The sequence below is a fragment of the Nannobrachium achirus genome (genome assembly GCF_963921795.1).
Source record: "Nannobrachium achirus genome assembly, chromosome: 2".
NCBI classification, from domain to species: domain Eukaryota; kingdom Metazoa; phylum Chordata; class Actinopteri; order Myctophiformes; family Myctophidae; genus Nannobrachium; species Nannobrachium achirus.
This window is the reverse complement of record NC_137811.1, coordinates 71,361,708-71,377,846: the sequence shown is the minus strand read 5'-3', so window position 1 is coordinate 71,377,846 and position 16,139 is coordinate 71,361,708. Positions and strand designations below refer to the sequence as shown.

General features: G+C 42.2%; 1 protein-coding gene across 2 annotated transcripts in view; it reads right to left on the bottom strand.

The window, feature by feature from the left end:
• Positions 1 to 16,139, bottom strand: part of LOC308295236 (uncharacterized protein) — a 44,940-nt gene that overhangs the window by 19,766 nt on the left and 9,035 nt on the right. The window contains exons 7-13 of one of the 2 annotated variants that reach the window (XM_080738246.1): positions 14,813 to 14,953; positions 14,249 to 14,359; positions 13,839 to 14,025; positions 13,081 to 13,220; positions 11,707 to 11,799; positions 10,705 to 10,795; positions 7,841 to 9,647 (exon numbers count right to left, since the gene is read on the bottom strand). In XM_080738246.1, the coding sequence (XP_080594372.1) occupies positions 7,972 to 9,647; positions 10,705 to 10,795; positions 11,707 to 11,799; positions 13,081 to 13,220; positions 13,839 to 14,025; positions 14,249 to 14,359; positions 14,813 to 14,953 (2,439 nt within the window). In that variant the 3' untranslated portion in view covers positions 7,841 to 7,971. Of the gene's footprint in view, positions 1 to 7,840; positions 9,648 to 10,704; positions 10,796 to 11,706; positions 11,800 to 13,080; positions 13,221 to 13,838; positions 14,026 to 14,248; positions 14,360 to 14,812; positions 14,954 to 16,139 lie in introns of those variants that run through there. The other variant, XM_080738247.1, reaches the window with a different exon arrangement.

The following is a 16,139-nucleotide window of genomic DNA, read 5'->3' as shown; positions in this document are numbered from 1 at the left end:
CGGGCAAATTTTCTTCCTGCTATGTTACCAATGATCTTACTGGAGATAAATATTCAATCCGAAAAATATTCGATCATTCTATCATTAAGTTAATTACCATTTTATGCCCTTTGCAACTTTTTTGTTTAAAAGCTGATAGATAACAGAAATAGTCATTTTTATGTCCCAATCATTTACAACGGAAAAACAACACAATGAAATCTGGAATCAGCAATTATTCGAGTGACAAACAATGTAATGTCAGGATGGCGACAGCAGGGCTCGAGACTAAGGGACTCCCGAAGTCCCGGGGACGTAAAAATATATATTTGGGACGCAAATTAATCTCCCCTGGGACGCAGACGGGACGTAGAGGATTTTTTTGAGCCAACGGCGCATATCAATGTCACTGCTCAAACCACGGTGTGCAAACTCGCAGCATGAGACTCACAGAAAATGAATATGATGTAAACAGAATGTTTAAGACGTTACCACAGGCAGTGCTGATCATCCTTTTCAGGTAGAACTTAGTTGCTAAAATGCTGCGCTATTTGAAGAGAAAAATGAGGCAGAGAACAGACTGTCAATCTGGGTTACAACTAGTGGAAAATAGCCGATCTACAAGCTGTGGCTGAGAGATAAAGCATCCCCGCCCGGCGCCCCCTGCTTCGCCACATAAAGAGTAACGTTATATGATTTGGATTGTGATTATTAATGAAAATGTAAAACGGAACGCGATGTCAACGCAACAAGCACAGACACATAGCCTACGTTTAGTGAGCAGCACGAGCAGTTGTTTGAATATAGGAGTAGGAGACATTGTAATTAAATCAATGGTTTGTTTAACTTTTGTCATCTCTATAAACTATAGCCTATATTCCCAAATACAAGACGTTACTTATGTTCGTCTAATCAACTTCATCACAACCAGCCGTGCAAGCTGGCATTCATTTCACAGAGTTCCCGTGCTGTGTGGCGGCTTATTTTGTCCAGTAATCGTCTCTTATTTAACTCGCAAAAACAACCAGTCCGCTCATAATAAATAACTCCATTTCGGCTACAGTTCATCTGAACCGCTTGCTGTGAGCACAACGGACCCAAAAAGCAGACTGCACGCGTCTCCACCTATGGTCTGCACTCGATCAAGCATGGCACTGGTTATACTTCTTTCAGTACGACGGTGTTGTGCGGTGCGGTGAGCATATAGACGATCTAAAAGCCCTCAGGCTGGACTCACACAGCTGCGTGAAACATCTTCTCCGTATCGCCTGAGAATGGCCACTGGGGGCGCCGTACTAATGCATTGTCAATGGAAGGTTAACGCGCAACACGTTCGTACGGACAAAGTACAAACCCAGTTTTACCGTAATTCCTCCAACAGTCGTGCATGATTGGTTCTTTAGTTTACCGTATATGACAATCACACCAGCAAACTGGCTGAGGTAAGATTTTTAGAAGCCACAAATGACAGTATAAAAATAGAAAGGATTGTCAAGCCAATTTCACCAGCAACAACAACAATATAATAACAAGTTATTATAATAGTAATACTAATAGACCTGCAATAATTTATTATTTTTTTATTATTTTTTGGGACGGATTACATTCATTTGGGGACGGTTCAATTTGTATTTTGGGACGGTCCCGGGACGTAGGTGAAAAAAGTTAGTCTGGAGCCCTGGGCGACAGGCAGCCCTATCATACCTTAGAGACAGCGATCTGGTCCTGGGAGAAGGGTAACGGTTGTTTGTGGTCCTCAGACATGGAGACGTGATGTGAGACGGGTGGTTGTGGACCCCCAGCAGTGCTCCTGTCTCCAGTGTCCTCTGGGTCAAACTCCAGACCGTTTCTGTGAACCATTCAATGTGTTTATTTACAATTCAATTCAAAATGGTTTTATTAAAGTGTCTCAAGACACTTTACATGTAGAGACTAGAGCTTTATCGGTCTAGCCCGGTCCAACCCACGCGTCCAACCCAGCCCGACCCAAAGTAACCCGAGCCCTGAAAATAACTTAATAACTTTATATAGGGAATTCTGTTGATACATTTTTACTTTTATACTTTTACTCAAGTCAGTTTTGAATTCTGGACTTTTACTTGGAACAGAGCGTTTCCACATTGCAGTCTTGGTACTTCTACTTAAAGGGCCACTTCACCTCTGGGACAACCCGATCTTATTTTATTGTTGTTTGGGACACGATCAACACAATCCTGAGTTATTTTTTGTGTTCAATCTGTTTCAGCATGTACTAGTGATGCGTTTTGCATCATATGATGCAAAACGCATCACTGATGATGCAAAATGCATCACAAGTCATGCTGAAATACTAATATCTAAAAACACAGATTGAACACAAAAAATAACTCAGGATTGTGTTGATCGTGTCCCAAACAACAATAAAATAAGACAAGGTTGTCCCAGAGGTGAAGTGGCCCTTTAAGCAAAATAATTATCACTTTTTCCATCACTGGGTAACAGTAGCTGGGAGTGTTGTTGTTGTTGTCACGGTAACAGTACCTGGTAGTGTTGTCATGGTAACTGTTGTCCTTTCTTCCCATGGCCTGAACTCTGTACCTGATCCTCTGTAGGAAGTAACGGTTGGAGTCGTTCTGGGGACAAGAAGACGATACAGGATGACATTAATATACTGCTTAAATAAAGGTTTTTAACCCCAGAATAGGGATGCTAGGGCAGAGGTTCTCAAACTTTTGGGTCTCAGGGCACCCCTGTACTGTAAATAACTTTCTCATCTAAGCCTTAGATTCTAAGGCACCCCTGAGTCTTATGTCATATTATACTACGTCAATTTGCAAATCTTTCACCCAATGATACAGTTTATGTCACAGAGGAAAACTTCAGAAAATATCCATTTCCATTGGAACAGAATATTCTCTGTAAAAACAACTTTATACTTGACATTTAACCACTGAAACCCCAGCTCACAACGTGACACATTGTGAGCTTGTAGATCTGCTATTTGTGGTGAAGAGAGTTGCTGTAGAGTTGCTGTAGATGGAAAAAGCACTCATCAAGTCCAGAGAAGGTTTAAGTGGTGAAACTGAGTAGATGTTGATGAATTCCAAATATTATCACAGTATTCTGAGGCACCCGTGGACAGGCATCACAGCACCCTAGGGTGTCATAGCAGGCCAGGCACCCACTCTGAGAAACCCTGGTGTAAAGACAGACTCACCGCCCCAAAAGGTCTTCTCTTCACCTCCATCCGTCCATCAGGCAGGTTGATGAAAGCCCCTCCCTCTGGAGGAACCAGCTCCAACCGCGACATCACACTGCACGACGCACACACACACACACACACGCACGCACGCACGCACGCACGCACGCACACGGACACACACAAACACGGACACACACACACACACACACGCACACAAACACGCACACACGCACGCACGCACGCACACGGACACACGGACACACACACACACACACAGATTGATTGAAGAATTTATTAGTAGTTTGCATAGGAAAAGCACACGACAGTCTATAAAACTTTGGCCACTCACAGACTACATATTAGATAGATAAAGTTATGACTTTATTTTGTAACAATAAAAATAGCTTGCATAGGAAAAGTACTGGACAGCACAGTTCACTGATACAAGGTCAACTAAAATGATTTAAACCACAAGAAAGCTCAGTGGCTTGTTTAAATTGTGGTCATTTTCTACTCAAGTCATATAATTGTTGCGACCGAAGGTCGCAGTTTAGTATGTGAAAAGGCACATGCTGACTGTGGACATGTAAACATTTTTACGGTCTATGGGATTGCTCGCTGTTAATATAATACACTATAAAGTATTAATGTATTACTATGATAATATATAATACAGTATAATAGATTATAATAGTGGTTATAACACAATAGAATCTATTATCATGTATAAATGAAAAGTCAGTGAGTGATCAGTCATTATGAAGTGATTGGCCCTGTTTGGCCAAGCTCCGACCTACTCTTGGATACTTTTTGGTACCACGCTGTGGCCGTGGGTGGTGTGGCCTGGCAGAGACAATAAATCAAATATTGCCATGGCAACGTGCATATCAAAAAGCCAAGGAAGCATGGCTGCATGTAAAGCCCGTATCAGAGTCGCGGTGTAGTGCCGTGTAGTCTTTTTGAGCGTTAAAGGAGTAGTTCACCCCCAAAATGACTTTTTTTTTCTATTGATTAGTCACGCCATGGAGAGTAGAGTTCAATAATATTTTTTGGTTTTTGTCACATTCCTAAGACAAAAATTTGATTCGAGTAAATTTACCCCCATTGATTCCGGATGGTGACCCGTTTCGAAACGGGTCACCATCCGGAACGAATGGGGGTAAATTTACTGTTATCACATTTGTGTCTTAGGAATGCGACAAAAAACAAAAAATAATATTGAACTCTACTTTCCATGGCGTGACTAATCAATAGAAAAAAAGTCATTTTGGGGGTGAACTACTCCTTTAACGTTGTAGTTTTATGACTCAAAAAGACTACACGGCACGTACACCGCGGACCCGACTCTGATACGGGCTTTAGCCTAAAGCTGCATGTCAGTGCAGCAGTGCATGGGTGTGTGAGGCGAGGGGAGCTCTTGTTGATGGACTGACATCTAGACATACTGTATGTGCAGTAGGTCTGACATCTAGACCTACTGCACATACAGTATGAAACAGAGCTGATACAAAATACCTGTATTTTGAGGAAAATAATGCTGCTATTTGTACGCTGTATATAAAATGTCAAAATGCGACATAGCTCTGTTTACACAATGCTGTACCCCCCTCCAACTGTATATATGTTCCCCATTTTCAACTGTTTTTATTGTATTTGTGATACTTGCTTTGGCAATGTAAACGTATGTTTTCTCCTGCCAATAAAGCTCCTTTGAATTGAATTGAATTGATACACAGAAAAGGGTACCCACAAGGCATGAGAAATGGAGGCGCAGGACTCTTGCAGGAGAAATGAACAAAGAGTCTTCCTGCAATACAAAATGCAAGCACTGGGAGATTAAATAAAACTTCTTAACACCAATGAATGAATGAAGAGTTGTGTTGGACTGTGTTGTTACTAGCCTACCAGGAGTCTGCTCTGCAGGAACACAATGAAAACAAAACAACCAAAGATAGTAAAAATGAAAACGCTGCTGCTCACTGACCGGAAGAGACGGGACCTCCGTCTGGCAGGCATGACAAAAACATTATTAGTTGGTAAAACAACGACTCACCGTGTTTATTTCATTAAACACCAATGCATGAAGATCTTGTTGGACTGTTGAGCCATGAAAAGTGAAAACAACCATAGACAGGACAGTGCCGTAAACTGCTCTGAGACAGGACCTCCGTATCCGCCCACCGCATCTCTGCGTTGTTCATTGGTCGAAACAGAACGCACGTTACGTCAATCATTTTGTAGCGCCGTCCCTATTGGATGTCGTAGTGTGGGAAGGCGGGCTGTAGGGAGCTTTAACTTCAAACTGTTATTATTGTTTAATAACACCGAATTAAATAACAGAGGATTATTGACCATTTCAATCAATGTTTCAATGTTTGATTGAATAGTTTATTAGCAGTTTGCAAAAAAAAAAAAAAAAAAAAAAAAAGGAAAGTACATTTTTTTTAAGGATATGGGGGATTTAGCAATAGATTTAGACTCCCCGTCGGCAGGGCATTCCACATCTTTTCCCCATACTAGTATTTTTTTTTTCTAGATTGATTTTCTTATGCCATTGTTTGTTGTATTGTTGTTGCTGTATTATTGACGTATTTCGTATCATCTTGCTTATTGTTTGTAGCCTACTGATGTATTAATACCTGTTTATTGTAAGTCTGCTAAATGCTTAAACTGTGAATTGTTTGTGCATAGTATTAGTGGGACAAGCAAATACAAAACTGTTCAGGGTGTTCATAAAAGCCTGATTAGACGATAAAATTACCAAATGTTTTTGGGAAAGTGAAATATCCCTTTAATAAAATCTGGGAATGAATTCCTTACCAAGACATTTCTTCACCAATGTGTGTGTAAAGGAAAACGTTTGAAATTAAAAAATGTACAGCTGCTGAAAGTTGGGCTCCCATTGGCTTTCCATACACAATAATACTACAGGAAGAAAATACACACGAATAAAACTGCTTAAAGAGGTGATGCCATGATTTTTCCCCCCTCTAAAACATGATTATCAGGTATTATGATTATACTAGGAGGAAGATTTTTTCCAAAAAAGTATACGGAAAGAGTTAAAATTGGGGTTTTATGTGGCCACACCCCCAGTTCATTAAGTATGCATGGATGTCATGGTGGTTGGTGACCCAGCTGAAGTTAGCCACACCCCACAGTGTTGGGTGAATGGTAATTAGGGGAGGAGTTGATTCTGTGATGTAATAAGTATGTGTGTTTTTTAACTGACACCTTTGACCACAAGGTGGCAGCCTCCAAGAGAAAACAAACAAATACCAAGAGAATACATATTTGCTCATAAACACCACACCAGGGGGTCTAATGAAGTACTTTCAACCTCCTAGACACATGAAAAACAGAGTACAAAGTACAAAACTAAGTCACCACCTCTTTAAGTAGCATGTGGGGGTATAACTAAGGGTTTGTCATGATTCTGAATCCATTGCAAGCATTTGTTTTGCACAAACAACATCACGGCACCCCATCTTGATTTATTGAGATCATCTAAAACGGTAAGTGGAAGCTTTTGCAGAATCATTTCACCTACTCTTTTACACCTGTATACTTGTGATGTGTTCAAGAAGTTCAAGAAGTTATATTTAGTTGAGGAGAAGAGGATTGAAGAGAATATAGGTTGGGAGGAGAGGAGGGGGAGGAGGAGAGGAAGATATTGCAATTGTTTTCCTTCTCAATGAGTGGCCTGCTGACTGAAACAAACTTGTAGAACACTAGAAGTTCGCGGCCCTTTGGGCCGCTCACGTCTAGAGATCGCGCCCGCTTCGCGGGCGCTCACAGCTAAATTGCAGCAGTGTTCAGTCCTTTCACACTGCCAGAGAAACATAAGCATATACAGTATTATATATATGCTAATGGAGAAACATAAGCATATACAGTGTACAGTATATGCTTATGTGAGAAATATGTTTGCGTCAGCAAAATAAGCAAACTTTCATGATTGCTCCCCCAAAAATCATGTTTTGGTATGAAACGGTTACATTTTGTGCATTTGTGGCACTCCCTATTTCTGGGAATTCGTTGAGCATACAACCCTTGAATTTAGTCTTGACTGGATGTTTTGTTTGTTTTTTGGCCTTTTTTGATAATTAGGCCCCTCCCACTAACTTTGGAAGCATATGTGTGTATATATATAAACGATATGGACTATGAAGATTGTCGCTTGAATATGTTTATTGCTTGGGTCCAGAGAACATGTGTACCAATTTTGGTGAGATTTGGAGGAAATATGTAGAAAAGGAGCAAAAAGTGTGTTTTGAAGAAAATTCTAAATGGCTGAAAATCTATCCAGATGCAAATGGGCATGGCCTATGTGGGAACATGTGTCATTACCCAAGGAATCCTGGGGAAAATAAATTTAGATTTTCCGGCCTACGGTTCAAGAGTTATAGGGCAAAATGTAAAGTGGGCTGTTATAGCACCACCATGAGGCTGACCGTAATTATTATGAATCTCTGCTCTAAGTTGAAAACTGTAGCCCTTACGGTTTCCGAGATAAAAATACTTGAATCTGATTTTATGCATTTTCGCTCTACAGAGGGATTGCACAAATTGCGAAATAAGCATACAAATACAAACTGTAAATATGCATTTTGAAAACATGACATTTACTTTATTACTTTACAAACCCCTCAGTTACAGGAAAGCTTGCTCTGTGTTGGCTTGGTGCATGTGTTAAAATAAGGTATGATGTTAATGCGCAAGAGTGACAGGTAAATGCCACTAATGTAGTTATTGAAGCGAACCACACCGCTAGAGTTCTATATCTATATAAAAAGAAACAGTTCAGTGTCTCACTTTGCACCCGCACAGCTCATATTTTCATAGTCAAACCCTTTGTGGTACTCTGCGAAACATCCCTTGTGTAATGGCACAACACAAACGGCACATTGGTGCCGCGTATCACTCCGCATGCCTTTAACCTTGCAGACCCTGCATCTCCTCTTTGGGCGTGGACAACGAGAGGTGGGCGGAATTTCTTCACCAACATGGCCCCTGTTCCGATGTTCAAAGTCAAACCCTTTGTGGTACTCTGCAAAACACTTCTTGTGCAATGGCAATAAACATACAGCACATTGGTAACACGTCTCACTCCGCATGCCTATTGCCTTACAGACCGTGCATGCCCTACGTGCGCTCTCTCTGTTGCGGGTGGGCGGATGTCTTACAGCAACATGGTGCTCAATAGGCCTTGGTGGGGGGGGGCTGGTCCTCCTGGTCTTCTTATTGGCCCACGCCTTGAGGGCACTTAGAATGAATGACATTTGACTTTTACAGTCGCCCTGTGGGTTTTTAGCTTTGTAAATGGTAAAAGCATTGAAAAAACATATCTGAAACAGATAGGCTGCAAATTTCTTTGACCGCATAGTGTTCTTCCTCCTAACACACGGATAGTGCACAATGTTTTGGCCCAATCTAGCAATTCCTTTCATTGATTTATTGTAAGCAACGATGCAAGCTGGCGCCTGTTGTGAAACATGAACCTCTTCCATCTCGTCCTGGTGGAGTGTTGTAACCATTGTCTCCACTTGTTTGTCCCGCCATGCCAAGACCATCACTGTGTCATTGTGACGCACCATTCTTTCCCCAATTCCCAGGTCAGCATTTGTAGCCAGTTGAACGTCTAGTGGTCCGCCTCTATTTCTTCTCAAGGAACCACAGACATGGGTTTTCAGATCAATTAGATCTTCACACAATGCTACGGAGTTGTAAAGGCTATCCATGTACAATCTATAGCCATGACCTGCTAGGCGATCAAGAAGAGAAACAACTGTGTCTCCTAGGGAAACACATTCTCCCCAGAAGGGCTTCATGTTGAAACAGTACCCTGTCTCAGAATCACAAAGGATGTGGGATTTTATGCCATATTCTTTGGCAGATTTGAGTGGATCGTACAATTTGAAAGCTAGGCGCCCACCACACAGCATAATACCAATGCAATCAATGCAAATGTTCGCATTTGGTTGATACATTTCACGGAATTTGGACATTAAGTAATCTAATACTGGGCGGACTTTGTACAGCGTGTCAGTTGCATCGGCTGATTCAGTACTACAGAAGTGAAGAAATCTCCATATAATTTCAAACCTGTTGCGAGACATGGTCTCGTTGAAGTAGGGGGTAGTCATTATTTCATCTGTAGACCAGTACATTTCTATATCAGTCTTATGAATGATACCAGTGAGAAACAACAGCCCTAGGAAGCGTTTTAGTTCTGGAACTGTGACAGCTTTCCAGGCTGTCATTCTAGAATATGGCTTAAGACAATCATTGACTATTTTAATGCACAGCTCTGCATGCAAGTTAGTCTGAACAACAATATACTCGAGCAGCTCATCAGTAAGGAATAGCTCAAGAAAGTCAACAGGTTGATCTGAATCAAGATCAGCAGCACCATTGATAAATCCAGGATTTGCTGTGAAAGGAATGTCCTTTGGCTTCCAGTTCTTTTTAGACCACCTGCCACCACCTGTAAAGTATAGAAATACGTAATTAGTTTTAGTACTGTAATTACGTTTTAGTACTGTCCATGTCTGACCGTATGTCCGTATGAGGATGGCAAGACCAGCTGCAGCCACCCAGCGGTGGGTATGGGTTTTATTTGTCTGTTGTACAGAAAAAGACGTACACTAAGTACAGTACATACAAGGTCTGCTTAAAGGGTTTTTCCAAGTAGCCTATGGCTTGTTTCCATTGGGGTCCTGTCTACTCAACTCATCGAAACATTTAACGAAGGACAAAAGCAATACTATTGAAAAAGATAGAAATAGGATGAATGGGAAAGGACTGTATGAGGTCGCTGGTAAAGTAGTATCTGCTTTGATCTAATATGGCAATGCATGGCTGTCGGGCCCAACGCCGGTGATACGTTCGGATATCCTTAAACCTGATGATAAGGATAAAGGCCCCTTTATTCTTCAAGTGACTGCAAGTCTTCAATATTGAAATTCTATTCGGTTCTACTGTGGTTGGTTGGTTCTGTTAACCTAGAAGTTGACTAGATAAAATCCTATTGGTAATCTAATCCAATTGGCAAATCTATATCTAAATCTGAGATTTAACACTGGTGAATCTGTGTAACTTCCATTAAACACAGGACTTCCGCCACCTCCGCTAGAACCAACCGGAAGGCATATTGTCTGCAGGGTGGATTTATACTAATCTCTGAGAAATTGTCTACGAATCTGCAGGGAACTACTGAGAGATTATACCAATCTCTGGTCTCCAGTGAGATTCATAGTCAAATGGGACGTCATGCTGTGATGTTACGCATCATGCATCCGTTCCGTTCTATGCCTAAAGGCATTTGAATAAAGCTTCACCAATAATATCCCTCTCTGGAAGGAAACACACGCTTTTGTGAATGATACTCTATCAAGCAGAAAACTCACTTGATCTTTTTTTATTTTTCAGATATATTTTCAGTAAACCCTATGTATTCAAACAAATTACAAAAATTATATATATATATATATATATATATATATATATATATATATATATATATAAAAAGAAAAAAAAATTACAGCCTCTAGCTGAGCAGTGAGGAGACTCCGCCCCCATGGCAGCAGTGGTCGACGCCTCCTGTCCATTGGTGGACTTCTCATTCCTGTGCTGCTGCAAGGTAAATGATAAAGAAGGTAGTGTCAGCATAGTGAGATATATGATAAGGAAGGTAGTGTCAGCATAGTGAGATAAATGATAAAGAAGGTAGTGTCAGCATAGTGAGATATATGATAAGGAAGGTAGTGTCAGCATAGTGAGATAAATGATAAGGAAGGTAGTGTCAGCATAGTGAGATAAATGATAAGGAAGGTAGTGTCAGCATAGTGAGATAAATGATAAAGAAGGTAGTGTCAGCAGAGTGAGATATATGATAAAGAAGGTAGTGTCAGCAGAGTGAGATAAATGATAAAGAAGGTAGTGTCAGCAGAGTGAGATATATGATAAAGAAGGTAGTGTCAGCATAGTGAGATAAATGATAAAGAAGGTAGTGTCAGCAGAGTGAGATATATGATAAAGAAGGTAGTGTCAGCAGAGTGAGATAAATGATAAGGAAGGTAGTGTCAGCATAGTGAGATAAATGATAAAGAAGGTAGTGTCAACATAGTGAGATAAATGATAAAGAAGGTAGTGTCAACATAGTGAGATAAATGATAAAGAAGGTAGTGTCAGCATAGTGAGATAAATGATAAAGAAGGTAGTGTAAGCATAGTGAGATAAATGATAAAGAAGGTAGTGTCAGCAGAGTGGCGGGCAGACACTATTGCTGCATGGGAGCCACAACTACTGCATACATTGAAAATAGCCATCTACAAGCTCACAACGTGTCGCAATGCGACAAATTGTGAGCTTGTAGATCTGCTATTTTATATGTATTCAAGCAGTAATTTCCCGGACCCCCTGCAGTACCTCTAGGGTCGTGGACCCCCTGTTGAAGACCTCTGCTTTAGAAACAAGCCCCCCTCCCCTAACTTCACAGACAAATAAGCCCAAAGTCGCTTATAATAAGCAAACCTTTGATATACCTTGTGCTGCTGATTGGCTGTGGTGGGGGGTGTGGCCACGTCCATGCTGTTTGACTCCTCCCTCTTGTCACTCCACAGCCTGCGTCTGAAGGCCTAGGAAGGACCATTCATACATTTAAAGGAGTAGTTCACCCTAAAAATACTTTTTTTTCTATTGATTACTCACACCATGGAGACTTGAGTTCAATAATATGTTTTGTTTTTGGTTGCATTCCTAAGACAAAACTTTGATTACAAGAAATGTATGTACACCCATTGATTCCGGATGCGGAACCAAATGCATCTGGGTCCCCATCCGGAATCAATGGGGCTAAATTTACTATAATCAAATTTTGTCTTAGGAATGCGACAAATAGAAAACATTTTTTATCAAACTCAAGTTTCCATGGCTTGAGTAATCAATAGAAAAAAAGTCATTTTGCGTGTGAACTGCTCCTTTTGTTTAATTTTTTTTAACACTTTAACCTAATCTTTAAACTAATTTTATGCTTTGACTTTTAACAAATAGCAGATTTACAAGTTCCCAACATATCACTTTGTGCCACGCCATGAGATTGTAGATCTACCATTTTTGTGCAAATCATTAAATACCGGTATATAAATTATTTTTAAAGTGAATATTTTTAACACAAATGTTACTTCTGGGGGTCCCTGGAACAACATATTTTGAGATGGGGGTCAGCAGCCAAATACATATCATTTTGACATGAAAAAGTCTGAGCACCACTGACAAAAACTGTCAGACATTAGTAGAATCAGACTCAGGTCTTATTCGGTTAAAATGTCTTCACTGTTTTTCAGGTCAAGGACCCCTCACTCTAACCTAACGCGGACAGTTTAGTGTAGGCAGATGGGGGGCGCGGTGAGTCTCTCCGCAAGTCTCCAGCCAATAGCATGTGTTCTCCTCCCCCCACCCCCCTCTGCTCCTCTGCTCAGCGCAGAGAACGCTGGTGCGTCATGACGTCAACACATTTGGTGCGACGCTCTCTGCACTCTGATTGGTTAGGGAAATTGTACACTTCCTACAACAGTGATCATAACGCGATCGCCCAGGATTATTTTTCTTCCGATCGCCTAAAGAAGTCTGGGTTTCCGAGGCTAAGGACCCCTTAGCTGGGAGAGAGAGATGAAGCAGGGACCCCTTGGCTGAGAAATCATTGGACTCCCATGAAACGGACACAAGATAGTGCCGATGACAATGAGAGGAAAAATAAGGAGAACATCTGGTAATGACTGGAAGTTCAAGTAGGCTGTTTCTCTGTGTGTGTGTGTGTGTGTGTGTGTGTGTGTGTGTGTGTGTGTGTGTGTGTGTGTGTGTGTGCGTGCGTGCGTGCGTGCGTGCGTGCGTGCGTGCGTGCGTGTTGTGTTGCTAACCTCTTCATTGCGTCTAACTCCTTCATTGTGGTTGCTGACCAGGAGGCCCCCGCCAGATCCAGACTGTCCCTGCCCGGCCAGTGCCACCCTCCTCCTGATGGCAGCAGCGGTTGCCGCAGCAGTGCTCAGTGGTTGCAGTCCTTGAAGGGGGAAAAACACAGAAACACACAATCATGGCATGGGGTGCATCACTACAAACCAGCTGTCACTTGTTACAAACAGAAACCTTTGACTTAGTAACTTCTAATTACTAGTTCAGTGGCTACTTGCCAAAGAAGCCGGCCTCTCATTCTGTGGACCTCAATGACCAAACTAATAGATAAAACAGAAATAAAAAGTACGGAAGAAGATCATAAGTCATCTCCCATTTTGAGCAGCCAAATGTCTCCCTTCACCACAGATTGTTCCCCTTTAGCAGACGGTTTTTGTATCCCATTTTTCACCCGGCACTCTCGCTCTGCCAACCTGGAGAGAGCCCCTAAACTGAGCTCATGCTTCCTTCGGTGCATGAGGAGCGATCAGGCCACTTCTTATCACCTGACAGGGGGAGCTTCCCCGGTAGGACGTAGCATGTGGAAGGAACACGTTATTCCAAACAGTTCTTCCCCCCTCCATCAGGAGGGGGGAAGAACATGCAACATGCAAACTCCACACAGGAAGGCTCTTTCACCAAACCCCACCGGCTGCTGTTTTTCTAATCTCCCGCTTTGCATACAGGAGCAATTCAAAATACAAAGTAGAAAGAATTTAAAATGTACCTGGGAAATTACCCAGCAGGGAGTTGGATGGAGTAGCAGCCGCTGAGGGCTGGTCACCGGCCGGCAGGTCCGGCTGTGTGTAGTCCCAACTCTGGTCGTTGTTGTATTTGACACTGAGGTTGACCTGCTTGGAGGAGGAAATGTGCAGCGTGCAGCACCCGTTGTAGATGTTCTGACCGTCCAGGATCTTGGGGAGATGGGAGAACATAATTATACAGATACTTGTCTCAGATTTAATATAGTTCATTAAAGAATGTATGAATCAGAATGTTATTTTTGATTATTTGACAAGATGTCAGTCACAACAGTGGTCTAGGTCTAGGGCTCTCCGAAAATGACATTGGACCTAAAGATCTGGCATTGGTCTGGCTCTAGTCCCAACAGCAAAACCAGGGTGAAATGGGTCTTACCATTTTGGACCTTTGGACGTTGCTGGGATCGCTGTACTGGAGCAGGGCTTGGAACTGATTGTTCTCGGTGAAGGTGATTATTTTAGTGACTATGCCATACTTGGAGAAAATCTGGGAACGAAAAGGATAACAAAATTAAACCCAGTTTGAAGTGAGCGGTGCATTTGAGCAGTGCAATACAGAGCAATACCTTCTTCGATGCTGAAATGCAGGAACCAAATGGACCTGTACGTTTTGTGTTCATCGTGTGTGTGTGTGTGTGTGTGTGTGTGTGTGTGGGGGGGGGGGGGGGGGGGGGCAAATCCGGTGTCGTGCCCTTTACTGGTAATATTTCAGCAGAGCCAAGCACAGAGAGACTTGAGACCGTCCATTTGTGTGTGTGTGTGTGTGTGTGTGTGTGTGTGTGTGTGTGTGTGTGTGTGTGTATACATACATACTGTATAAACATACACACTCAGTCAAGCAACAGGAGCATTTGTGCCGCTCCAAAAACTGTCATTTAAATCATAAAAAACAGTTAACTGGAAGGTGCGTTACAGAGCTCAACAGTGAGGATTGTGTTACCTCATTCAGTGTGTCCAGTGTGACAGGGTGTAACATGTTGTCAATGGTGATGTGGAGCACGGGGCTGGGAGATGCTGCCAGGGCCTGCTGAACATCAGAGCTGGGAGAACCACCCGAGTGGACCGCAGACACCTGGGCTCGCTGGGGAGGCCACAGACATTCCATTAACAGCGGAACACACCAGCATTAACAGATTAAACCCAGTATATGTTGTCCCACGACAGTGTTACAAAGTGAATATAGCCAATCTACAAGCTTACGACATGGCTCCGAAAAAGGCAGCCCCATCTATAATAGGGTCTGTGTAGGCTGACGTAGAATGCGACGCGAATATGCGTATAATATTTGCTTAATTCGCCTAAAAACGAGGGGGTGATTTCTGCCTGTAGCCACAGGAGAAAGGAGAAGAAAGGAGAGAGGAGAACGGAGACAGGGAAACAAATAAAACAATGGAAACTACATCCTCAAGTGATGATGACCTGGCCGTGGTTGTTAGCCTATTAAATAAGAAAAAGAACAGAAGAGACAACACACCTTCACCGTTCCCCCTCCCCTCAGCTCCGGGGGCAGAGTAGACAGACTCTATTGCGCAGACAGGCAGCAGCAGCAGTGGTGTAAAGTAACTAAAAGTACATTTACTTGAGTAGCCTGTACTTGTAGGTATTTGTACTCAAGTCCAATTTCCAGTACTTTACTCATTTCGGATCCTATTGTATTTAATACCCAGCGATTTATTTGAATCGCTCCTATATAACTTTTTGCAGATATAAAGTAGCCTACAATAACAAACACATAAACCATGCTTTTACCAGTAAGACATTCGGGTACTTTTTCCAAGCAGCCACACACACGAGAGACACGGAAAAGGAGAAAGAAACACCGCTCCCCTCGGCCCTCAATGCAAAGGGAAGGTCCCTCGACCATGCTCTCTCTCTCTCTTCAAATAGGATAGAGTGAGCTTACTTTGATACAGAGAAGTTCACCAGCGAAAGTTCGCTAAATTCGACACAAGGGCGAATAAAAAACAGACGCCTTTTTGCTTTTTCGAAATTCGCGTTTCGTGTGGATGCTTCCATTGACTTTATAAGGATTTAAACAAAAAGCGAATTATACACTAAATTGGCTATTCGCTAATTCGCCCTCGGTGTGTACGGACCTTAACACACAGAGGACAGTGTAAATAATCAAAAAGGATGCTGGGATAAAGAAGCAGGGAGCAGGACATAAAATGACAGCTTGAATGCCTCCGCTCTTCCTTTCCCAGTGCGGGTTTAATCTCTCAATTTAAGATGCAGAGATGTGTCTGTTTCATCCGACGGCTTGGAAT